The 26,787-nt window shown below is 45.0% G+C and overlaps 1 protein-coding gene across 2 annotated transcripts in view; it reads left to right on the forward strand.

Annotated features, from left to right (window-relative positions):
• Nfkb1 (nuclear factor kappa B subunit 1) overlaps nt 1–26,787 on the forward strand; it is a 113,747-nt gene that overhangs the window by 49,123 nt on the left and 37,837 nt on the right. For both annotated transcript variants that reach the window (XM_052179168.1, XM_052179169.1), the window contains exon 7: nt 16,096–16,244. In XM_052179168.1, coding sequence (XP_052035128.1) covers nt 16,096–16,244 — 149 coding nt within the window. The remainder of the gene's footprint in view (nt 1–16,095; nt 16,245–26,787) is intronic.

Below are 26,787 nucleotides of genomic sequence, written 5' to 3' on the forward strand. Positions count from 1 at the left end.
ATACTCCCTGGAAATTGGTGCCTGGTCCTAAGCGTGTCCGCTGAGTCTCATTCCGGGAGCCATGCACCATTCCTGCCGTGATCTGCCGTGAAGTTTGAATCGTGCTCGTCACCAACCAGCAGAAGGGCTGCATGCCAGCTCTCGTGTCCGTTAGACATGGCTTCCCACTGTCAACACTCCTGCCCTGTTCTGGGTTCGTCCTCTGTCTGCCTGCTCTGTCTTGAAATGGCTCATCTGTCTGAGAAGCCTGAGTCCTTTTAGCAGAGTTGCATTTTCTAGATTTTCCTGAGGCTCCATCATTGACCTTATTTATTTTAAGTCTTGAGTTCAGAGCGTATTCATACATCTGTCACCCAGAATCACAGGCTCTTCTTCCCTCCCCATTCATGTTTATATCTCCTTTTCCCAATAAAATGCAAACCCTCATTGCTAATAATATTAGAAGTACCTACTCATTTGATTGTCCCTACAATATTTCCAAACGCATAGTATGGTTTCAGGGTTACTATGCCAGTATCAGCCCTAGCACCTTACAAAGAGTTTTTATTTCTTTGACCAAAATTCACCAGGGAATAATCAACCAGAATAGTGTTTCCTTGGGTTACATTTTTCCTTCCAGGAAACTACATTACCATTAAACTATAGGGTTAGAATATTTTGTTTATATGGAATCTTAAAGAGTTGTCCTATTCCTACTGATTTTGTTTTATTGTTGAGTGGTGGCATATATCAGCCTCAATTACCTTCCATTTGTGTGAGAAAAACTGGGCCCTTTGTAATTATTGTAAAGTCAGTTTGTTTTACTATCTTTTAATCAGAGAGAGAAACAAAGAATTCTAGAATTCTAGAACCCAGTAAGCTCGCATTGTCTGGTGGGATGCTCCATTTCTGTTTCGGAGTCCTCTTAGCCGTCCTCACAGTCAGAGAACATACATAAATATAGTTCCCTTGCCAGGCTTGCTGCTGGCTCTGTGGTCACACACATGACCCCAAGGTCACGGAGAGCAGTCAAGCAGCAGAGATGTATGAGATGATATTGGGGTGTTTCCTGGGAATTTGGGGAGGATGCTCTGCAGTGGGGTTGCATATGCGCATGTGTGTGTGCCTGAAGTGGGTGGAGTCTCCTTCCCTGAACGCATGCCTCCTGTGTAGTCAGTCCCCACTTCTGATGGTGGAATGCCAGGGTCGCAGTGCAGTGCGCTTTCACACTGGATGTCAGAGACATGGCCCCTTCACCATGCACGTACTTCCCTGTCAGAGAGGTGGGCCTGTCACACTGCCTGTGCCACACTTACCACCTTCTGGGCTTCTGGGCTGGTGAGATGGAGGAGAGAGACTGGAGATCCCCCCTCTGGCCCATCAGAGATAACAGAGCCTTCCAAGCTGGTGAGGTCACCCTGGAGAGACGGAGCCAATGATCAGCCCCAGGGATTGTTCCTAACCATTTGACAAGTCTCAGCCTTAACATCTTTAGGGTTCTTATCAACTTTTTGACAAGAAGTGATAGATAACAAATACTTTAAATTCAAATTAATCTTGAAAACTGGAGCAAAGTGCCAAATTTTTAAGCCTTGATGTTGGACAGAGCCGCACACATCCAGAAAGCTAATAAATTCGCATAAGTACAGTGCAGAGGGGTGACTCAGCGGCAGTGCATACGGAGAGAGTGGAGCTGATGTGCTCAGCGCAAGCCTGCAAGGCCTGCAACTACCAGGGAAGTCACTAGGCAGCATTAATGGAAATGTGATGTGGAAGAGCCAAGAGGCGTTAGTCTCATGGCCACCCTGTAGAAAGATCACCCCAGATGTGTGCAACCTGCTGGCCAGAGCATAGAAACCTTCTGTGAGCGGGTCGGATCAGAATGGCTGTGTGACTGCACTCAAGTCTTTCACACTGGAATGGGTTACAGGATGGTCCTGGTTGTCCTCAGTATTTGAGTAGCTATTATAAGAAAAGGTGAAATGTACCCCATCATCACAAGGGAGGGGAGAAGGAGCAGGGAGCTGAAGTCCCAGAAGACACCGGCCTCGTGGGACTCACAGCCACCACAGGACAGAGTCAGTGTGCCATCAGTCGCTGCTCTGAACTAACCTGAAAGACTGGAAAGCACGAAGGGGAAGCTGACTGAGCTTTGGCTTCACAGCTGGGGAGTCTCAAGCTCTCGGTCCCTATTTTTTATGGCTTTAGACGGAGTTTTGCTTAATAAATCATAACTTTGTAACAAGGGCTGATCAAGATTTGGGTACAAGGAAGTTAAAATTTTACGACAGATAAGAAAACACAATAGATGCTGGTGACTTGCTGGCCACTTTCTCCAAGGGTCAAAGTGCATGACTTATTGTTTACACTAGAGCGTCAGTTTATTGACACAGGCCAAACAATTTAGTAGTCACAACTCTAAGGGGTTTGGGTTTGGTCCTGAGAGACGAGGTACAGAGTGATACCCGATTTTCAAACAACTTGCTGGCATAATCCTAGAAATCAGTAGAAGTGTTGGTGTCTCCCCCTTCCTGCCTTGGTTTACCTCATGTTATGCAGACAGCACACTGTTTGGTTAACCTCAGTCTGACACGCAGATTGTGACTTCTCTTCTGCCATGTGCCTGTCTGGGGGTGTAATGTGACCAACGAAGTGTCACCAAGAAGTAAGACAGAATTTCCCAGGTCCACTCACTGGCAATTCTCTTTATTTAGTAGGGGTTTTCCACAGGAAATTGCGGGAGAAGCGGTGAGGTGTTCTTTGTCTTGCGTACTTTCCTCTGACTTTTCTCCTTCCCAGAGTGGCCCACGGTGCCTTGCCAAGCAGCTGTGTTTACCATGATACTGATCGAAGTCAGAATAAGTTCTTCCAGTCAGCGAGAGCCTGATTGCTTCTCTGCAGTGGACTTCCATAGATAGAATCTGTTTTCCAAACATCAAAACACATAAACAGGGGATGAAGATACCACTCAGCAGTTAAGAGCACATACTTCTTCTGCAGAAGACCCAGGTTCAGTTCTAAGCACCCACACTGGGCACCTCACACTGCCTGTTAACTCCAGCTCCAGGGAATCCAACACACCCTTCTGACCTCTACGAGCACCTGCACTCATGTGCACATACTCATACACACTCACACACACACACACACACATATATATATATATGTGTGTGTGACACATATATATATATATGTGTGTGTGTGTGTGTGTGTGTGTGTGAGTGTGTGTGTGTGTGTATAATTTAAAATAAAAATATTTTTACAATTAAGGAATATATACCCAGAGAGTAATTATGTGCCTCTAAGAAGAAATAAATCAGTGATATTAATCCCTAATCAAATTTGGACATCACAGAATCAAAAAATATTTCTGATTATCCTAAATTAAGTTAGGATCAAAATCATTTTAAGGGAATTCTGTGGAGAAGGCTCATTGGCTAAGCTCTTCTCTGCTCTTGCAAAAGACCCAGGTTTAGCTCCCAGCACCCACAGGGCAGCTCACAGCCAGCCACCTGTCCAGTTCCAGGAGACCTGTCGCCCTCTTCTGGCCTCTACAAGCAACTGCACACATGGTGCACATATAGTCAGGGAAAACAATTACAGACATAAAATTAATTTTAAACTGTCATTTTAAGATCATGCTAGAAATTTTATATTAAATCACATCTCTTTCCAGACAGGGATTCTGGACTCATTTAACCTAACATGTGTTTTAGGCTACTTAGTTTTGAAGTTTGCACAAACTTTTTTAAAACTTAAAATAGCTGATTATTGCTTCATTTGCCTGCTTTGTCCCCTATGCCCCCCATGACCAAGACCCTGCTGACATCCCCAGATCAACTATTGTCAGTACCAAGTGCCCCACAGCAGAGCCTTCACTCGTGTCTGAAAAGGACCGTGTTGAGTACCCAGTCTTAGCCTGGATGGGAAAAGTTAATATCATTGCCTAACATGAAGGTTTTCTTTGTCTCTAAATTTTGACTTTCCATGCTACCAGAGGCCCCCTTGCAACAGGTAATTTGAGTGTTGATTGTATGTTTTCTCAGTTTGTAATCGTTTTAAATGTATTTTAAATGCTCACAATTCTAAAGCTAAATTTACTTGATAAGGTTCTTTCCAACTCAAATTCTGTGATGTCCGACTCTTTTTTTTTTCCTTTCGTGTTGGATTTGTGATTGTTGACCATTGTCCTATATGTCTTGCGTATACACTTTAGGGATCACAGCACTTTAGAGCTGGAAGCTGTGTTAGCTGTGGGCTAGGATGAGACGTTTTTGCAAAGGAAGCATTAGGAGACCAGAGTGGTTAGTGATTCAAACAAATTTATAGCAGTAGCTAAAGACTAAAACTCTGACCATCTACAGAGGACTAAAAGTAATCAAAATGTTATCTGAAAATTTGTAACTCCAAGAGAGACCTTTAAATAAATATATACATATATATATATATATATTTTTGTTTTAATCCCAAACAAATTAAAGCTTCCTATAATTTTATACTCATATACGTATGTGGTGTGTGTGTGTGCATGTGTGTGTGTGTGTGCGTGTGCGTGTGCGTGCAGAGAGAGAGAGAGATGGGAGAGTTAAATATTTTTGATAAACATAAGCTTTGATAAGATCTACCTGACACAAAATACAAAATGCATTTGGCATAGACAGGATCATTTTCCCTTTATACCAAAACAGAAATTTCTTAGCATTCTGTAAGTTTGAGAATGACAATTCAGACTTTTTATGGACATCCCTGTTATTTTCCTCAAACCTGAAATCACAGCTGGAATTGTAGACAGTTTTCCTTGACTTAGAAACATAAAGGAATGCTGCAAGGCTAGAGCAGTTCCTAGTGTGAGCTGGGGCAGTTCCTAGTGTGAGCTGGGGCAGTTCCTAGTGTGAGCTGGGGCAGTTCCTATTGGGAGCTGGGGCGGTTCCTAGTGTGAGCTGGGGCAGTTCCTAGTGTGAGCTGGGGCAGTTCCTAGTGTGAGCTGGGGCAGTTCCTAGTGTGAGCTGGGGTGGTTCCTAGTGTGAGCTGGGGCAGTTCCTAATGTGAGCTGGGGCAGTTCCTAGTGTGAGCTGGGGCAGTTCCTAGTGTGAGCTGGGGCAGTTCCTAGTGTGAGCTGGGGCAGTTCCTAGTGTGGAGCCAGGGCAGTTCCTAGTGTGAGCTGGGGCAGTTTTAGTGTGAGCTGGGGCAGTTCCTAGTGTGGAGCCAGGGCAGTTCTAGTGTGAGCTGGGGCAGTTCCTAGTGTGGAGCCAGGGCAGTTCTAGTGTGAGCTGGGGCAGTTCCTAGTGTGGAGCCGGGGCAGTTCCTAGTGTGAGCCGGGGCAGTTCCTAGTGTAAAGCTGGGGCGGTTCCTAGTGTAAAGCTGGGGCAGTTCCTAGTGTGAGCTAGGGCAGTTCCTAGTGTAAAGCTGGGGCAGTTCCTAGTGTGAGCTGGGGCAGTTCCTAGTGTGAGCCGGGGCAGTTCCTATTGGGAGAATGGTGCCTCATCTCTGGACCGTGGGAACCTGCCTGTGCTGCCCTGGTGGGCTTTGCTGGTGGTGACGGGTGAGGAGCTTGCCCTCCACCCAGTCTCACTTCTGTTTTATCTAGAACCAGTCCGGACCACGTCCCACCCAGCCTGCCCCCTGCACAGTCAGGATGTTGTCTCCCAGGGTTTAATTATGAGAGCTGAATTTGTGAGACTTGAAGATGCTTGAGCGCTTCTGCTGCTCGTCTCTCCATAAATGATAAATTATTTATGCTTATAAGTGGAACAGCCCAAGGGAATACAAGGGTTCCCAAAATTCTCCCAGATATTCCAGTGTCTAGTGTTTCTGATTTCAGTTTCCAGCCAAGGACATGATAGCACAGTTTCACAAGCTGCTTGGCATCATGGGCTCACCTTTGCTAGTGCTTTCTGGGTCCCAGAAAGGGATTAGTGAATGAGGCATGCCTGCCCAGCAGAGACCTTTGCGGCAGCTCCCAGAGGTACCAGGGGCCTCGGGCCTCCGCCCAGGAGCTGGTTATTCCCATCCTCGCCCTCCTGCTTTCCTCATCCCTCAGATCTTTGAACAGCACACATTCAGAAGGCATGGGCTCTGTATCTCCAGAATGTGGGGTACTCTCTCGAGTGCTGTGTTTGCCGCTCCGTACCGGCTACAGCCTGCATAAGAATGGCCTCGTTACAACTGTTTTTTAATAAAAGCATACGTGATATTATACCTCTAAAGTAAGATTGGCTTATGTAAGCCTGCCATTGAGAGTGGTTATAGGAGGATTCCTGCCCAGCATTGGGACTGTATCTTTTTTGGGGGGGGGGGGGTGGATTTGTTTTTTTCGAGACAGGGTTTCTCTGTATAGCCCTGGCTGTCCTGGAACTCACTCTGTAGACCAGGTTGAACTCAGAAATCTGCCTGCCTCTGCCTCCCAGAGTGCTGGGATTACAGGTGTGTGCTACCACCGCCCGGCTAGGGACTGTATCTTAAAACATCGGTCTAGCTAGAGAAAACAGTACCAAAAATCAACAGACTCAGAGTGGGAATCTCACAGGTTTGATGGGAATGGTGAGTAATTCTGCTGCAGAAAAGTATCCTTGAAAGGGAGCAGGTGAAATACCGTTCGAAACAAAAATAAGGACAAGTTGTGTAAAAGGATAGACTTTTTTGTTTGTAGCAAAATGGGTCAGCCATAGAAGTTTTAATATAGTGGTAATGGACACCATTAATCCCTGTGCTTCAGAGCACAAACCTAGTGGCTGTCTGTAAAGGGGCTGGGGAAGGAAAGGCCTCTGGTGAGCAGTTGGAGGGGCTTTGTGGGTCCTTTTGAGTTAGTCTTAAAGCTCAAGCTAAGATGGATAGGCTAAGGCAGTGAGACCAGAGGAAAGAGCTGAGCCAGGGGGAGAGGCTGGGGGACGGGTGGGGTGGGGCAGGGGAGGGGCAAGGGTGGGGATGGGGGAGGGGCAGGGGGAGGGAGAAGTGCCCTTGCCCAGAAATTTGACAGTGAAGTGGAGATGAGAAACAGAGCACTCCCACATACTAGGGAGGTTTTGGTACAGTTGCTCAGTTTACCGGGAGGCAAAGGTAGGTTTAAGAAGGAAGGTAATTAGTTCAGCCCTGGGCACATCGAGGGACAAACTGTTCTGAACAGAAGGGCTTCCTGCTAAGGGCTGGAATGAATGGTCACACATGCTCATCTGCTCATTGGGGAGATGAGAACATCAGGGTATTGGGGGCTTGTTTGTTTGTTTACCTTTTAAGAGCCAGAGCACATGCGTCTGAGTGCAGGTGCCCAAGGAAAGCCAGAGGTATCCGATCACAGTGGTGCTGGACTTACAGGTGGTTGTGAGCCTCTCAAAACAACGTGGACACAAGAACCAAATTCAGATCCTCCGCAGAGCAGTGTGGGCTCCTAACCCATAAGCCATCTGTCCAGCCTGTTCTTTAATTTCGTGTCATGTGGAATAGATGAGTCGACTCCATGTTGTGGATGGATGTCTGAGTGATGTGATGACTTCTAGAAAGAGACCAGAGACTTAAGAGACCATGGAGAGTGGTTATAGGAGGATTCCTGCCCAGCATTGGGACTGTATCTTAAAATATCAGTCTAGCTAGAGCAAACAGTACCTGTAAAAAAAGAATCAGCAGACTCAGAATGGGAATCTCAAAGGTTTGATAGGAATTGTGAATAATTCTGCTGCAGAAAAGTATCCTTGAAAGGGACCAGTGCCTGTGAGACTGCTCCTTGAGAAGGGGAACTTAGCCAAGCAGCTGGTGATGGGGGAGAAGGGAGGTCAGAGGGGCCATGTTTCAGGGATTGTCGTGGGGCAAACAATAAGTGACTAGTGGGTTTGGAAACTTAAGTCAGTCGAGACCTTTATTTGATGACGAGTAGACGTACCTAATTTTCAGAAGACTTTGATTTGAGAAGATGGTTCTCCCTCGTAACTAGATTTGTTCTTGAACAATTGGTGTAGAGAAAGAGTGGAATTCAAGCCAGAGTGAGTAGAGTCTTTCAAGAACCTTTCTCACAGACTTAGAAAAAACATCAAATGAAACAAACCAACAAACCCCGCCCCACACCGGTCCTGGTTTCTTGGAGCACCTGACGCCATGTGTTTGAATCAATGATAACCTTTACTTATCATCGTCAAGAAAGGGCTGCTAGTTTTAGAATAAGGAAGCTAAGGTGCTATGTGGTAACTAAGGGAGGGGGTCATTTAGGTGCTTTGTAGGGGTGGTGAGTAATGTAGGGGATCTAGAATAAATACTGTGGATAAAACAAGAACAGTTTTCCTGGGAAAAGGAACAGACGCAGTTCTCTGAATTAGTGACGAGAAGGATTCTTGAGCTTCAATAACAGAAAGGAGAGACATTTGTGGAAGGCCGTGTGGAGGCTTCTCATTAAATCATAGAAAACCCCAGCAGCAGATATCTGAGAGCAAGAGGAGATAGAGAAGAATTATTTTGCTTCAAGAACTGTTCTAAGGAATTTAAATTATCTCTTATTAATCCTTGTTAAAACTCAAAGAGTATGTTTTCATATTCACATTTGAAGTCAAAAGTTAAGTAACTTTCTCGGGGCCTGATAACGGCTGGTAATGGAGGGTCTAGGACTCAGAGCTAGTCTGTCTGCCCCTAACATCTGTGTTCCTATGGTGAGAGGACCCACCAGTTTCAGGTCTTGGAAGTACAGCCCTATATCACATCAGGATGAGACCTTTGAGGGAGATACAGCTGTCCACCAGAGAAGGATCCTCTAATACACTGCTTCCTAATGTTGGGACCCTTTGATACAGTTCCTCATGTTGTGGTGACCCCCCAACCATAAACTTACCTTCATTGCTACTTCATTACTGTAATTCTGCTACTGTTATGAATCATACTGTAAACATCTGATAGCAGGATGGTCTTAGGTAACCCCTGTGAAAGGGTGGCTCAGCCCCCCCAAAGAGTCTTGACCACAGGTTGAAAACTGCTGCTCTCTGTGAGGAATTGTGAGGCTGAGAAATTGGGGTGGAACAAAACTGTAGACCCTGCAAGTCTGGCAGAAGTTGAGATAAATGGACAGAAAACAATATGAGACAAGTGCAGGAGACAGCAGGCCTCAGGCCCGCAGCCGACAGGAGACAGGAGGGAGGCAAAGGAGGAGTCTGACTTCACCAGAGAGCTGTCGGCCTAACTTGACTTTCTGGTGGTAATGACTGAAGAGTCCGTTCCCACGGCTGCCCTGATTCCTATGGAGGCTTCGGTACCAGTTCTAGTCTAGCGATGAGACCAGGGTCCTAGGTAGACACACACTTAAACTCATGTTTTACTCTGGTATTTAATAATCACATTATAACTCAAATAGCTTGTTGGAGAGGCTGTATCAGGATCCAAGGCAAAAGGAAAAGCATATATCACTTTAATTTCTTCCTATCTAAAAGACAACCATTTACATTTTAGTAATTTGTCTTTGCTAAATAACATTTAGCCCTATCGTGTTAGTTATGCACATGGTAACAGGATAAAGTAACAGGAATTATTATGAACACAGGGAATAGAAAGGACAGATGAAAGAAATGCTTATATTCTTACAGTTCTTCCATTCTCACGTAGAAGATAGGGCATTATTGATATAGGAACTGTGCTGCCTACCTAACAGTTATTAACATATATAGAGAGAAGCAGGACAGAGTAGTGGGTGGGGTGGGAAGACCTTAGGTGGAGGAAGATTCCAAGAACCCTTGCCTGAGAAAGGAGTTGGTGGGGCACAGCCTGGAGGTGGACAGAAGGCAGCAGACATCCTGGAGCAGTGTCCCAGCAGAAAACACAAGTCCAAAAGCTCTCTGGTAGGAACTCACCTGGCAAGTTCTGGAACAGCAGAGCCTGCTAGAGACATTGGAAATACAAGAATCACGGTCCCAGAGGAAATGGGAATCAGCTTCCCGCAACCCCTGGGGCTTCCTCGGCTGCTGTAAAGACTTTTAAGACTAGAGACATTAAAATGTTTCATTTACTTCTGTTCTTTAACATGGGAAATTGTGATCATATATTCATACAACTGTGTGCTGAGACCCTGGGCTCAGAACCCAGTTCCAACCATTTTGGGAATTTTGAGCAGAGGAATGGTGACTCAGCATGTCCTGACTTGAACAAAACCCACTCAGCGCAGGTCCTGAGGAGGCAGGCAGAAAGACAGGGGGTAGCCTGCGCTGCTGAGAAGTGGTTGGTTATTTGGGGCTTCTTTTGAAGATCTGGCTTGATTTTATTTATTTTCTGATTTCTTCAAAAGAAGAACTGAGAAGGCAAAGAGTATAGTAAAAAGAGTAAAGTAATGAAGAGGAAGCATCGCCAGGGAGCCCGCTTCACACTTCACTTTCTATTTAAAAGTGTGTCCAGCTGGCAAAGGGCTGGCAAGCGGGAAGATCTCTAACCCCGTCCATCTACGGATTACAAGTTGCATTCCTATGTTCTTTTGCAATCGTGGTTAGTAACCCACACAAAGGTGAGGAGTTGTCACATGTCACCAAAGCATTGAGATCGACCTGTAACTGAGGTACTGAGAGGAGAGCTTGACCTCTACATATTTATGATACATGTGATAGATTTGAAAATCAAAAGGAAACCAAAAAGAATAAAGGAAACACTGCATCAAGGCATGATGAGATGAAACTTTCAGAGCAGGGGTGTATGCAGGTAGAGGTGTTACCCTCTTTCAGAGCAGGGGTGTATGCAGGTAGAGGTTTTATTGGCCTGCTCTGGATGAAACCCTCCTATCCGGGTGGTGGTTTGCCATTGTAGTCGCAGCCTGACTCCTGAGCTACATGTGCTGTTTTAGCTGTTGATCACACTAGTAGGGAATGTCGGGAATAGTGCAAATCCATGGATCCTGCTGAAGGAATAAGTGTGCCATCAACGGTGAATGAGTCAAAGAGGTTTTCGAGTATCCTGTCCTCTGCTTTGCAATAGCACACCAATATTCAGAGGGCTAAGAACGAACCCCACTGTGTTCTGTATCTGGGCTGTCTCTCAGGTTACATCAATTGCTCAGTCTGTCTAAACTTGCCTTCTTATCTGCAAGGTAGGGCACTAGTGCCAACCCTGCCTATCTCGGGGTCATCAGAAGGCCCAGATGATCTCCATAGATAAGGGAAGGAAGAAAAGCTCCTCAGGGCCAGACACCATGCCGGAGTAACAGGAAGCTGCTGGCAGCTGTAGCCAGGAAGCATGAGGCTCAGAGGTTATTTATTGGTTCCTGTAAGACTGCAGAGCTGGGATTTGCTCGTGGATTAGATCAAGGCAGCATCCCTGTCTTAGCGAGGCGAGACCAACGCCGCGAGTACTTTCTATGCCATTAGCTGTAATCTTGTTGAGCAAGCTTGATCTATGCTTCCTGGTTGCCCAAATAAATAATAGAGAACAGTAAACTCACTCCCTATCATCCTTGAGAAAACATACATTATTAAAATAATATACTGTTTTGCCTCTCTCCCTCCTTCTTTATAATTTGATTTGACTGGAGAAGACTAAGTGTCCCGGCTTAAGAGTAGCTATAGCATTTTTTTTTCTTTAAATGGAAAGGACTTTCAGGAAGACACGGGAACTCTTGCTCCTTCTTCTCACAGCTAGCGTGAGGCCTTTCTCACCACACACCTCGCCAGTGCCAACGAACAGGCAGGCATTTCCGTAACTATTCCTGTGCTCAGATCGATGAAGCGGAGCTGTAGTGCTCTAAAGCCAGTTAGGGAAAAATAACTGAGCCTTGGTGCCCTGGGAATGTGAATAGGCTTTGGGGAAGGTGGTGGCAACTGAGTTCAGGGCACCACCACCCCATCCCACTGGGGAAGAACCAGGGCTGTGCAAGCTAAAGTACCGGCCACCTCCTGGCTCCTGTGATTTGTGGTAAGGTGTTACGAAGATAGGCTTAGGTCTCCTCATTAAAGAGTGGGTACCATGCTCAGTGGGAAACAGAAGGGACACCGGTTACTGGGGCAGCTACTTAAAGGATCTCCTATGCAGTGTTCATGAGTAAGGGTGGGGGTTGGGGGAAGACTGAGAGCGCCGTGCACACACGCTCTCAGCCGCCAAGATGTCTGCCAAGCCGCCTCATCCTCCGCCTAACCCCCTTCTTACTCCACTCAGCCCTGCCTTCAAATCTCAGGCCCATTAGTTAGTCACACTGAAGCTCCCGCTGACACTCCCCAGCCGTGTCAGACACTATTAGAAATTCTGTTTGCTGAGTTCTGCAGTTAGGTTTTACGTGTATTGTTGAAGTTATTGGATCAGTGTCTGTTCTGCTGTTTAATTCCGTGAGAGAAGGGCATCAGGCTTGTTCTGACCAAGATGAAACCTGCACTCCCTGACCTTCTACAGTGTGGAGCAATTAGAAGGGGGGCTTGGCAGCATGTACAAAATAAATTGGTAAACTTTAGTTCTCGGTGAAGTAATGGGTTAGATACGAGACTGTTTATATCTGGGATTGTTGATACCATCAGGAACCAAGTGTTGCCTTAACTCATTCAGTCTTAAAACAATCCTGTGGTACTGTGCCATTAACTGGATTTTAAAGGCGGAGAAGCTTACACAGGTCACCCCCAGCAGTCGGGGGATTCGAGCCTGGCTTTGAGAGATCTTAACCTAACCGTGGCCTGCGTGGTAAAGAACAAAGTTGGCTTCACAAGCAGAGCCAGGTCCCGTAGAACCCTGAGGACGCTCGAAAGAAAACTCAGCAGAGAAGAATGATTTTATGTGCGATGTCTTACATTTCTGCGGCTTCTGCTTTCTGTCAAAGTACTTGAGCCAGATTTGCCCAGAGAGCAGCCTGACTTTTGAAACTCTGATTCTGAGGAAGTTCCAGACCACTTATCTCTTGTAACCCCTTTGAAGACAAAGCAGGCGCTTTTCCACGGTAGGCCAGGGCTCTCCGAGGTACAAGTGTGTGGCTGACTAAGGGCCAGCCCTAAGCCCATGACTTGTAGTTCTTATTCCATCAGGGAAGGCCAAGAAAGTCTGGTGGTCCCCAAGAGTGGCAGCTGACGCTAGAGTAACAGCATATTTTCTAGAAAAATAAAACACAGCAAAAGAAAGAAAATAAGTGTAATTATATAAAACAAACAAAACACTGCAGTATAGGAAAAAAAATTGGAAAAAATCTTCCCCTTGGAATAGAAGTGGGGCGATTTTCCAGCCGCTCGCTTCAAATGGATATTTTAAACATCATCTTGGGCAGGTGTGGTAGTACTCAAGGGCCCCCAAGTGAGGGAGTATCTGACAGTAACGACTAAGATAGCCCTGGAGGACTGTCCTCTCCTTTGCTGTGCGTGCTGTGAAGACTTTGTACGCTTGATTGTCTATCTGTTCCTCACCGCTGCTCCTTGAGCATTATTGTCTCACTGACCAGGTAAAGAGGCCAAGCAAGGTGGAACTGCCCCACCCCACCCCCAGCCTCTCCTGTCTCTGAAGTCCATACTCTTACCATTCTGAGCAGCTGACCATGCAGGGTGGCACCTTTGGCTTCTTACCTGTGCTTGAGTGCTTACGACGTATTTAAGAGTCTCTGTTCAGATTCTGCTCTCAGAAAGACCTTCCTCATAGACACAGCTGCCCTCTATAAACCTTATCTTCGAGAAGACTATTCTTTGGAGACTTACCACATTCCCTTACAAGAATAAATTTCTAAATTGGTATTGAATACCTCTTGGCCACTATCGCATGATAAATGATGGTTCCAAGAAATGATTGTCAAGTTTGCCCGTGCCATACAGCTGTCCCCACACTTCAGGCTCTTTCTCTCTCAGATGGCATCTTGGAAAGTACAGAAAGCCCAGGGACCTCCCTGTTTTCACTGTGTGGTCTGTGGAAAAACCAAATGCTGCCATCCTGACTTGCACTCTTTCAGATGGATCAAACAGCACATTAGTCACTGGTAGCTCTTTCGGGTCCCTCACCTCAGAGTCGTCCCAGTTCCTCATTCTTGCCGCCCTTCAACCACGAAGTCAGTAGTAGTAAGAAAAACAAGTGAGTGCTTTTTGAATGCACCTCCCACCTCTTTCCATCAGTGCCAGTGACTAACTACCCTGTCACCTTAGCTTCAGAAGGCTGGGCTTCCAAAGTGACTGGCCTTCCTCGATGAGGTCTTTCTGCTTAAGTGGAAAGCCTGCTTGATTTCACCCAAGTGAAGCGCTTCCTGCAGCCTTTCTGTGCTGCGTTCCTGTGCACACTGTCAGTTAAAAGTGAAATCCCTTGACTTGGTGCCTCTGCTGATCGTCAGCAGACTGGTGTGATTATCCAGAGCTGGAATCAGCAATCCAGGGACTACGTAGGAAGAGTGTCAACCTTGGAACAAGGCCAGGACTCTATTCCTTGTCCTACGTTTAACTGGGAAGGTGTTTGGCCTGTGAGGAAAGATTACTTGCTACATTTACTTCATTTTAATATCAGAGAGACTTTTAAGTTCTGTACCTGAGAAAGTGGTTTGTGCTTTGGGATAGTCAAGGTTAAAGTTAGTGCAAAATCTTCCTCTGAATGAGGCCACTGTGTAACTGTGGGAAGGCGGTCCTGCTGATGGCCTTGCCCCTCTGGAAGAAGTGTGTCCTGATCCGGTGTATGTTGTGGTAACTGACAAGTAAATTACACAGAATTAAAGTTTGCTTGGCCAACAGTTTGAAGCCCCAGGAGGCTTCAGGTTGTTGGTCAGCCACATCTGATGGGAACTTCGAAGCCCAGGACAAGACAGGAAATTACATAACGAGAGAGGCCATCTTGGCTTAAGTATCTCTTCCTCTGTATAAATCACAGCTCCATAGATGAGGGTCTGGCTCTTATGGTGTATTTGACTTTACCTCCTAAAGATCCTCTTCCAGACACCATAAGTTTCTAGGCTCAAAACCTCTGATGAGTTTTTGGGGTGAGTTCAGAAGCAACCCATTATGATGTTGAGTCAGGGTTCAGACAGGCAGGCCTCCTTGAGGTGTCTGGGCAGCGGCCTCGCCGACCAGAAGGGAGGCCATTGCTCACGGCTGTGGCTTCTCTTCTCCATACTCTTTGGGGAGTTACAGCAGCAGGGATCAGCTTTTCAGCTCTGACAATCAAAGGTTATACTGGAGAAAATCCATTTTGAGAAAAAAAACTGCAGAGCCAGGCCTCAGTGGAGTCTGGGCCCAGTTGGTAGTAACGACATTAGACGTGAGCAGACTGAGGGAGGCTGTGCGTCTCTACAAGAAGCTTTATTGGCAGATGCAGGCTCTTCACGTTCACGTTGGACATTTATCCAGAGAGACGATGCACTTCGTGCACTTCTAACAATAGGCGGGAAGGGGAAATAATGCCTCCAAGTTTTTCATGGTGTGGTTTTCATATTGGGCCTTCTTGAGGAGAAGTTCTATACTGTAGAAGTCGGGATGGTCAACCAGACAAGAAAGGCTTTGTCATCTCTCTCCTGTCCTGTTCATCGATGCTCTTATCATGTTAAAAATACACAAATAAAATAATTGCATCACGTGGAAAGCTTAACTTTGTAAAACAAGAGCTAAACAACCAAACGTGAAACCTTCAAATTTTCAGTCAGGAAGTTTGCATTTTTTATTTAAGAAACTCAGTCATATACAGTAGAAATGTCAGAGCCCATGCCTAAGAAAACTACTAAAGACTAGTGGTTGTCCTAGTAGGTGACATGGGCCACGCTATGGGCTTAGGTCATTTCAAGAGCCTTCAGAGCCAAGCCCTGAACAAGATCGCCTTTCTGTCCTAATCACAGGACAAGGAGTTAGGGCTCGCTCTGATTGTCTCTCCTACTTCATCAGTCACCCATCCCCTCCTCCTGCATGGTTTGCCCAGTTTTTATCTCCAAAAATCGTGACAAGGTTTCAGAGAAGAAACAGTATTGGTTAGTAAGGAGCGCTTACATTAGGTCCCATGTGACAGTCCCATCTAACAAGACATACTCTGTTTTCAGTGGCTTGTTTCCTGGATATATAAGCAACCGCCCCCCCACTAACATTTTGATTTATTTCCATCCTGTCATGTGTTCGTTGTATATTATTTTAAGTTGAGCTATAGTCAAGTATGTATACATTGCAAAATTTTATATCTATGCTGATTGGTTCCCTGTTAACAACAAGGTCAGACATGCTAACTGTCGACAATGTGCTTCTCATATAGATTTGCAACTATGTGGGACCTGCAAAGGTTATCGTTCAGTTGGTCACACATGGAAAAAACATCCACCTGCATGCCCACAGCCTGGTGGGCAAACACTGTGAGGATGGCATATGCACCGTAACCGCAGGCCCGAAGGACATGGTGGTTGGGTAAGTGGGGAGTGTGGTAGGGAGGGAGAGGGACCAGGAGGATGTGAAATCCATAAGCCCCTCACATTGTAGACCTGTGCAAGGCCTGAGAGGGTGTCAAACACGCTCAAGCTTATAAAACCAGGAGAGTATGTACTCTCGTTTGCACTGCTGAGGAAATAGAAGTGACCAGCTGTCTGCACTGCCTGAGACAATCCTTGCATCTGTAGTCTTAACCTCTCAAGGATTTGGACAGTGTTATATCATAAGCCCTTGACATAAGAGGCATTTGTGCCACAACTACCTTAACTAGAGAGGAATGATTACCATGGAGATGCTTTTTGCTTCCTTTCAACAGCATCTCCACTATAGTATAAGCTTACCTTGAACTCACAAATATCCTGCTTTCTCTACCTCCTGAGGGTTTAGGTACTGGGATTAGAGATAAGTACACCACATGCAGCTCTGGTTTTACCTATTTGTGATTCTCTTAGTCGAGTTCTAGTGGGAACATTTGAGGCATGAAGCAGATAAGTAAATATGGTTTCAACTCTGTGCTACTTTAAAAAAATGTGTGCAGATTAAGTAAGCAAGAAATGTACATTGGTTTGAGCATTCATTACACCATGGTAATAAATAGATTGAAGTCAGTGTATTCATCTAAGATCAGTCAGATACAACCATTTTTAGCAGTGAAATTTTATAGATGTAATTTTATTTCAAAAGAATCACAAGATATTTAATAAGACGTAATTACAGGCTGATGTTAAAAGAGTTTACTTTGCAAATGTGATGGCCCAAGTTCAAACCCCCTGACCTCTCATAAAAGCCCTGTGCAGAGAGTGAGCGTTTATACTCCCAGCTCCTGCAGGGTCACGGGAGGCAAAGATAGGAGACTCTGGGATCTCAGCCATCAGCTTGCCTGGTGCGGCAGACAAACATCAGATTCCCATCTCAAAGCTGAAGTTCTCCCCGGACCTCTCCGTGCACAGCGCGGCACACAGACATCTGCCTTTGCACACCCAAAATAAAGGCACTCGTTCTGCTAAGGTTTTCTATTTCCTTATCTTGAAACACTAAAACAGCTGACAATGTAGTAGTAACTTAAACAGCAAAACTGATGCACACATTCAGGCATATCAAATACAGATGATTCCTGCTTTCTGGATTCTTAAAAAGCAAAGGGGGCAGCTCAGAGCTCAGTGGATAAGTACACTTCCCACCAAACCTGGCAGCCTGAGCCCAGCTCCTGTAACCTACGTAATCAGAGAGAACTAGCTTCCACAAATTATCCTCTGACCTCCACATGCAGCAAAGGTAGATATAGACACACACACACACACACACACACACACAAATGTAATAAAAAAAAGTTTTAAATAAAAGTTAACTAAAATATTTCTTAAAACAAGAGCCAGGAAGACAAGTCAATGGGTAAAGTATTTGCAGTGCAAAACTTCAGGGCCTGAGTTCAGAGCTCCAGTGCCCACATGAAAATCCAGTTGTTAAAAAACCAAACTAATAAAATAAAAACAGGAGAAGGCAAGACTCGGTGGTACACAGCTGTAGTCTCAGTACTCTGGAGGCAGAGGCAGGAGCATCTGTGAGTTCGAGGCCAGCCTGACCTGCAGAGTGAGTTCCAGGACAGCCAGGGCTACACAGAGAGGTCCTTTCTCACTGCCCTCCAAAGCCAGGTGTAGTGATGCACCTGGAACCCCAATGCCTGGCCGCAGGGAAGGAGCAGCTCCTCAGGGCTCACGAGACAGTCAGTAAGCACTGGGTGCAGTCGATAGCCCTGTCTCAGAAGTGAGTTAGAGAAGCGATTGAGGAAAACCTGCCTGTGCTCTCTGTGCTTGCATCTTGCATGCAGATACGTTCTTGTTAATTTTATTAAATTGTGTACAGCCTCATTCAGAGTTCTCTAATCTTAGATCAAGTAGTGTCTGCAAAGATCCCAGCAAATGCGTGCTTTTTGTGCAAAGAAAAGAATTGCTTAACCAGCCTCGATGAAGTTTGACTCTCTTGTTCCAGTCGCCCCTCCCCCCCCCCCCCCCCCGTGGTTCTGCTGTTAAATTCCCAGGCATTTTTTCATGTGACGATGAAGATGGTCAAGTGTGAAAAGCTCCCAGAGAGAAGGAGCTTTCCTCTAAGTCACTAAACTCTGGTGGGTTTCGATGTTAGGGAGAAAAGTATCTGAATTGGAGAGATCTGAAGTTGATGCTTGTGCACTTTAGCTTGTCTCCTGGATGTCCTGTTTCTCAGTCTGTAAAAGCTGACACGCAGGGTGACTGTCCGTGTTAGACAGCTGATCAGTTAGTGTATTTCCTGATTTGCTGTAATCTATCTTATAATCGTATGTTCTTTTTTTCTTCTTTTTCCCCTTCCCTTCTCCCTCTTGCTCAGCCCACTCGCTCCGGGCCCCGCCCCACTCGGCTATCTCACCAGCCCCAATTGTATGTTCCATTTTTCCTATTAATCTTTCTTTTTTTAATTGAATATATTCTTCATTTACATTTCAAATGTTATACCCTTTCCAGAAACCCCCAACCCATCCTTCCCTGCTCGTCCACCCAACCCACTCCCACCTAACCCTCCTCAGTTTTCCCATGCTGGGGCATCTATTGAGCCTTCACAGGACCAAGGACCTCTCCTCCCACTGATGCCCAACAAGGCCTTCCTCTGCCACACTTTTGGCTGGAACCATGTGTGCCCCTTGGTTGATGGTTTAGTTCCTGGGAGTCCTGGGGCATCTGGGTGGCTGACATTGTTGTTCTTCCCATGGGGCTGCAAACCCTCATCAGCTCCTCCAGACCACCCTCCAACTCCTCCATTGGGGACCCCACTAGATGCTTGGCTGCTAGCATCTGCCTCTGTATCTGTAAGGCTCTGGCAGGGCCCCTCCAGAGACAAGCATAACATGCTCCTTCTTGTCATAACATACGCACTTCTTGTCATCTATAATACTGTCGGGGTTTGGTGACTGTTTATAGGATGAATCCCCAGGTAGGACAGTCTCTGGGTGGCCTTTCCTTCAGTCTCTGCTCCACACTTTGACTCCATAATTGCTCCTATGAGTATTTTGTTCCCTTTCTCAGAAAAACCAAAGCACCCATTTTTAATAGGGTTATTTGACTCTCTGGAGTCTAACTTCTTGAGTTCTTTGTATACATTGGCTATTAGCACTCTATCAGATGTAGGATTGGTAAATATCTTTTCCCAATCTGTTGGTTGCTGTTTTGTCCTATTGACTATGTCCTTTGCCTTACAGAAGCTTTGCAGTTTTATGAGGTCCCATTTGTCAGTTCTTGATCTTAGAGCATAAGCTATTAGTGTTCTATTCAGGAAATTTTCCCCTGTGTCCATGTGTTCAAGATTCTTGCCCACTTTCTCCTCTATAAGCTTCAGTGTGTCTGGTTTTATGTGGAGGTTCTTGATCCACTTGGACTTGAGCTTTGTACTAGGAGATAAGAATGGGTCGATTTGCATTTTTCTACACACCGACCTCCAGCATCATTTGTTAAAAATGCTGTCTTTTTTCCACTGGATGGTTTTAGCTCCTTTGTCAAATATCAAGTGACCGTAGATATGTAGGTTCATTTCTGGGTCTTCAGTTCTATTCCATTGATCTTCCTGCCTGTTTCTGTACCAATACCATACAGTTTTTATTACTATTGCTCTGTAGTAGAGCTTGAGGTCAGGGATGGTGATTTCCCCAGGAGATCTTTTGTAGAGAATAGTTTTTGCTATCCTGGCTTTTTTGTTATTCCAAATGAATTTCCAGATTTCTCTTTCTAGCTCTATGAAGAATTGATTCGGAATTTTGATGAGGATTGAATTGAATCTGTAGATTACTTTCGGCAAGATGGCCATTTTTACTATATTAATCCTGCCAATCCATGAGCATGGGAGATCTTTCCATCTTCTGAGATCTTCTTCACCCTGCCTCCTGTCCCCTCCCCACCCCCCCACCCCACCCCCACTCACCCCATCTCACCAGCCCCAATTGTATGTTCTTAAGGAAATTACACATGAACTTTTCTATCAGTAATTCTATTAGTAATATTTATTATTATAAAACTTGCATAGTGCTGCTTCTCTGTTGGGTTTAATAATCTTTCATGATTTAGGAGACACTAAAGGTGGCTGTGTCTGCTGCTGTGTGGTAGGAGGCCTGCCCTGCACGCACAAGGCCCTGGGTTGCTCCCCAGAAGCAGCAGCACCACTAAAAAGAGCTAATGGTTATTTACACTGGCGCCTAGGCTGCAGCGATGGAGGTAAATTCAGTATGGCCAGCAGAGCGGGGAGGTCCATCAGTGTCTGTTAGTATAGTGGGGCACGCAGCTCTTAAGTTGAGAGTGCACATTATTTGTGTATTTAGCAAACATTTTCGACATCTAATTCCTGAATTTGCTCCCTGTGGTTTGATCCAGTTATAGCTGGGTGGGATTTTCTAAGGTTAGGAAACTTCTTGGAGAGATGTTGTCAAGTAGATACCACCCGAGTGATAGTGGATAGCCACAGTGGCTCTTCCCACAGAAGAATTTCTCACTGTACAATGTCCACATTCACTTTCCCTTTTGGTATTTAGCTGGGAGAATCCTGCTCAGGGCATTTCTGGAAAGACACCTTCATGATTCCCTCATCTGTGTGTCTGTGTTTTCTTCTTTTTCTCTTGGATGGAAAAGCAACCTGGAAGTCAGAGGTCCTGTTCTGCTCCTGTCACTGTGCACAACAGAAACGGGGCAAGCTGCATGACTTTAAAGACTTGAATTCCTTCCCTTACAAAATCAAAAAGACACAGACTTTGTCTATCTTCAGGCACTGTGTGTCTTTAACCCTCTAGACCAAGCCCACATTAGCTAAAGTTATAAAACAGCATGAGTAAACTTGTCACTATCTTTCTGTGGTACAACATCGGTTATTTTATTTAGTTCTGACTTGTAGATGAGAAGGTTAGGAAGGCAGCCAAAGGTATTTCTTAGACTTGTCAATACTAGAAATAGAGCCAAGATAACATTTTCCAATAATACAGATTAGACTGAATATAGATTCACAAACAAGGCACCAATCCAAAATATCAACATATGTAAAAAATGACACCAAGAAGACACATGGCTTTGAACACATCAAATCCAAAAGAATCTCCTTTGCTTACAGTGTCTCTCACACCTTTTCTTCTCTTTGAAATCTCAACAAGTTTAGTTTCTATTTCTCCAAATTATTTTATCAGTATTAGAACTATTATCTCTTAGGGTTTGATTATGGATTTGATTGTTTTAATTTAGGGTCATTAACTTTAGTTAGCTTTCATTGGGCCTCTTGTCCTTTATCCGCTTAGTTAGACTTCATTGTCTTTCTTAATAAAAAATAGTAGTGATCCTGTTTAGTATTTTATTTTGACTAGAATGTTAATATTTTTGGCAACACGCTGGTTCTCTGAAATTTTTCATTTGGTGGAAAATGCCTGTGCTTTTCGACTTTACTGCGTCCACCAAAAGTCACCACGCCCTGTTTGTTTCCTGGCAACCTGGGTTGAAAGAGATGTACAGTTCTTTTTCTTCCTCCCTCCCCCCTGATTTACGTAGCATGTTGTAGTTGGTAAGCACTAGAGCAGAGGTTTTCAACCTGTTGGTCGCAACTCCTTTAGGCATCAAATGGTCTTGCCTATGACCATAGAAAAACCCAGAGATTTATATTAAGATTTATAACAGTGGCAAGATTACAATTATCATGTAGCAATAAAACTAATTTTATGGTTGGAAGCCACCAGCCACAACATGAGGTATTGTGTTAAAGGGATGAAGCGCGAGGAAGGCTGAGAGCCGCTGCCCTAGATGATGTATAGATATAAGAACACACTAGATGTATAGATATAAGAACACACTAGATGTATAGATATAAGAACACACTAGATGTATAGATATAAGAACACACTAGATGTATAGATATAAGAACACACTAGATGTATAGATATAAGAACACACTAGATGTATAGATATAAGAAAACACTAGATATATAGATATAAGAACACACTAGATGTATAGATATAAGAACACACTAGATGTATAGATATAAGAACACACTAGATGTATAGATATAAGAACACACTAGATGTATAGATATAAGAACACACTAGATGTATAGATATAAGAACACACAGGTGAACCCTTGGGCTCCCTCAGGAGAACTGCTACATTAAATTACTGTTTTACAGATCCAATCTAATGGAGATTGGTCATTTTGTGTAGCTAAACACTAGCCCACAGAAGAGGCGCTGACTAGAGAAGACTGGACAAATATGGTTAGACAGTGTGCACTCCAGGTTGGTGCGTGCGCTGAGTCAAAAGCTGTGAAATCCAGGTCTGAGTTTTGAAACATCAAAGGCCAAAGAGGGGCTGCTTGTGAGCCCCAACCCAGTGTTAGACACACCAGACCTTCAGCAGTAGCTCCCAGATGACGATGAGGATGAAATGTCTGCCTACTGCAGCGTGTTAAGTGGTGACCACAGGTTTGAGTCAGTCGGGGTCACTTCATATAAAACTGACGCCAGCAACCATCCCAGAGAATGTGATTTCACAGAGCAGGGTAAAGCCATGTTCTCCAGCCTCAGCATTCCTCAGAGTTAACTGAAAGGTTTGTTTGAAAAGTTCTGATTCCGTAGGTTGGGATGGAGACCTGGGTTTTTAGTAAACTCTAAAACAATGCTGACATTGCTAGTCTAAAGTCTCCCGTGTTGTGAAGATGAGAGGAAGAAGCAAGGTTGTGATTTCAGCCTTTTATTAGTGAGTGTGGCCTTTCTGTTTTTAAAATGTCGTTGCTGCAATATTCCTCCTCCCAAATGTTCATTTCTGTGATTTTTTTTTTTTTTGGTTTTTCGAGACAGGGTTTCTCTGTGTAGCCCTGGCTGTCCTGGAACTCACTCTGTAGACCAGGTTGGCCTCGAACTCTGAAATCTGCCTGCCTCTGCCTCCCAAGTGCTGGGATTACAGGTGTGCGCCATCACGCCCAGCTGATTGTGAATTTTGATAATTGTATGAGTACTCCCAATAAGTATGCAGTGGTTCCTAAGCCCAGAATCTCCCAGTGCCTCTCTGTAGTCAGATCACGCCTTCCACTCCACTAAAGGTCTTCACAGATACAGATGGGTTTTCTTTAACTGTGGTTTTGCTTTTTCAGAATTATGTACCATAGGGGCATACAGCCCAGAGCCCTTTAGCCTGTCCCTCAGCACTGTGCACATCTGCACCGCGCACATCTGCACCATGCACATCTGCACCGCGCACATCTGCACCGTGCACATCAGCGCTGTGCACATCTGCACCGTGCACAGAAGCCCTCTGTGTTGCTGCTCCAGGCACCCATACTTGCTTCCTTTCCATCACTATGGCCTGGCATTGTACTGAGGCTTACAGTGTGTTATCCATTCATCTGTTCAAGGACATTTGGTTTCCTTCCCGGTAGTGAAGATAAGGCGCTTTGCTTGTGAGCATAAGTTTTCATTTCTCTTGGGTAAATATTGAGGAACAGAATGACAAAGATACCGGCTACAAAAATGATATTCACAAGAACGTGCCAAGCCCTTTTCCAAAGTGGCGTCTTCCTTGTGTACTCATATTCTAATGCTAATAATAATCTACTCTCATTTTCTTTGACATTTTATTGTAAAAATTTTCAAATATTTTAGAAGTAAAAGAATATCATAATGGGCTACTATTGTGCCCATAACCCAGCAGCAACAAGGAAGTATTACATTTCCAAACTTGATTAAATACATTTTTTTATACGTGGATATATTTTGGCTATAGATATCTAATTGTATTGTGGTCAGAGGATATTTTATATAATTCGTATCACTTTAAATTTACTGATGCCTATTTTATGGCTAAGAAAACCACCACTGTTATATTAAAAGCATGCTCACCGTTGTTGGGTAGAGTAGGTGGTCTGTAACTGTCAGTCGGGCCGGAAGCTGGAATGTTAGTCTAGTCTTCTGTCCTTACTGCTTTTGTCTGTTAGTTCTGTCCACGGCCAGGAGAGGGACGTGGAAACCGCCGATGCGATTATAGATATGTCTATTTTTTCCATTCATTATTGTAAGATTTCCTATGATGTGAGCTCTCTTGTACCAGGTGCATAAATAGTTAGGGTTCTTAAGATATCTTGATGAATTGATATTTCTGTCACTACAAAATAATCCCCTTCCATCCTTGGTAATGTCATTCGCTCTCAAACTCCACCTTAGCTGATCATACACTGAGCACGGTGTCACTGCAAGGAAGATGTTCTGTGCTGTGTGTGTGAACTTTCACTCCCCTGACCCAGGCCTTATGCGGCCATGTCATAGACGTTACATCTACATGCATTAAAAATTCCACAATTTTTAAGTTTGTTTTATGGGGTTTTTATTTCCCTAGACAAAAAAGTAACTTTTAAGTAAATTGTATAAATTAGGAGACTTGAATCTTCTATTGACACACATTAGAATTTGCACCGCTCTTCGTCCTGTTTTATAGGTCAAGATTTCTATCTGGTATCGGCCTGCGTCACTTCCCATCTGGTATCGTCCTCTCCAGCCTGCGTCACTTCCCCAGGTTGCTGATCTGAGGCTGATGAGTTCTTTTTGGTTTTATGTCTGAAAGTCTTCCCTTCATCTTCTCGGTTCAAAGTTGTTTTCTGAAGCGCAGCAGATTCTAGTTTGACAATGTGTTCTTTCATGCCCTGGTTTTATGTTGATTCACTGTCTTAGGACGTGACCTGTTTCCAGCTAGAGCTCTCTGTAAGTCTGGCCCGGCTCTGCGGTTCCCAGTGTGTGACTGTTTCTCTAGCCGTGTCTCCAACTTCTCTTCAGCACTAGTTGTAGCCGTGTGGGGTTGATGGACTTGAGAATAGTTTTCTTCTTAAGCTTGAGCTTCTTAGTCTGCTTAGATCTTTGAATTTACATTTTTATTAAATCGCAAAACTTTTCAACTGTTACATTTTCTGTCACTGCCTCTCCTCCCTCCCCATTCCTGCTCTCTGTCTTTTTCTCTCTCAGACTAGGGTTGAGTTGGCACAATTACTAAGAGGATACCCTCTGAATATTCAATCTGATGCTTCCTATATTTTGAGGCTTCCCCATCCATCTCTGTATGGTCTATGACAACAAACAGTAGCTTCCCCTCCCCCACCCCTCACCCCCATCCCCATCCTAACAGGGCTTTCTCACAAATGTCAATGACCACCTAAGGTTTCCTTTAGACTTTTGAATATCTGTGATGCTCTGGCTATAAATCCTAGTCTTCTTAACCCCACATCTTTGCCTGTCTCTGCAACTGCAGAACACTGGCTGGTTGCTTGGGTGCCCCTTCCCATCCTACAGCCTGGGCATTGAGCCAGGTCACTGTAAGAGTAGCTCTCTCACTTTTTTTTAGGATCACTGTTCTGTGTCACCTGTTCCCCAGAGCATGACAATCGTCTTCTCGTGTGCTTTGGTTGTTTAATTCTAGAGGGACAGTCCAGGTCTATATTGCTCCACTGTGGCCTGTGGCAGTGTGTGTTGTTTACTAAGAGAAATCCTTCCTTCATCATCACTTAATAAATAAGCACGACACCTTTCTCCGGAGGTGAAGCTAGGTTACCTGTAAGAAGTGTCGCTAAGGTGATGGTCACAGATGTTCCCAGGAGAGGAGCCTGTGCCCCAGCAGGGGAGTGGGCTGCACAGGAGTGAGGCCCAAAGGGGCAGACAGAGCCGCTGCTCCTGGAGGCTGCCTGGACCTCCAAGCTCATTGGCAGGCTGGGCGCACAGCTGTGCGTGAGCTCCAGCTCTGTTCTAGCGTTCGGCGGGCGTTTGCTGAGGACCCGCATGTCAGCCTGTGCTGGAGGGCTGGAGACCTGTGTCCTCAAAGAGCTGTGGAATACGCCATGTTTACTTCTCTGTGTGTCCCTGGAACTCACTCCACAGCTGGGCACTTGTGTGTGTGTGTGTGTGTGTTTCCTTCTGCCTTCACCTCTTCTCTTCGCTTTCCCTAGTTTATATTATGACCTTTGCAAGTAGCTTTTTCTCATGTGTGCAGCCAAGTTGTCATATCTCTTCTATTGTAGTTTTGTATTACATTGTGTGCACAGGTGAGTGCAGGTGCGGGTGAGTGCATGTGTGCATGTGTGTGTGTGTGCATGTGTATGTATTGTGTGTGTGTTTGTGTTTCTGCCTACTTGTTTGTATCTATGTGTTTATCAGGGGGAGGCTGTGTGTGTGCATGTGCCTGTGCATGTGTGTGTGCATGTGTGTGTGTGCGTGTGTGTGTTTCTGCCTACTTGTTTGTATCTATGTGTTTATCAGGGGGAGGCTGTGTGTGTGCGTGTGTGTGCATGTGCGTGTGTGTGCATGTGCATGTATGTGTGTGTTTGTATTTCTGCCTACTTGTTTGTATCTATGTGTTTATCAGGGGGAGGCTGTGTGTACGTGCGTGAGCGCGCACGTGCGCGCGTGCGTGTGTGTGTGTGTGTGTGTGTGTGTGTGTGTGTGTCACAGCCCAGAGAACAAGTTGTGGACGCTGCTTCTCTCCCCGTCCTATGTGGTTCTAG

This window comes from Apodemus sylvaticus, chromosome 4 (assembly GCF_947179515.1).
Source record: "Apodemus sylvaticus chromosome 4, mApoSyl1.1, whole genome shotgun sequence".
Classification (NCBI taxonomy): domain Eukaryota; kingdom Metazoa; phylum Chordata; class Mammalia; order Rodentia; family Muridae; genus Apodemus; species Apodemus sylvaticus.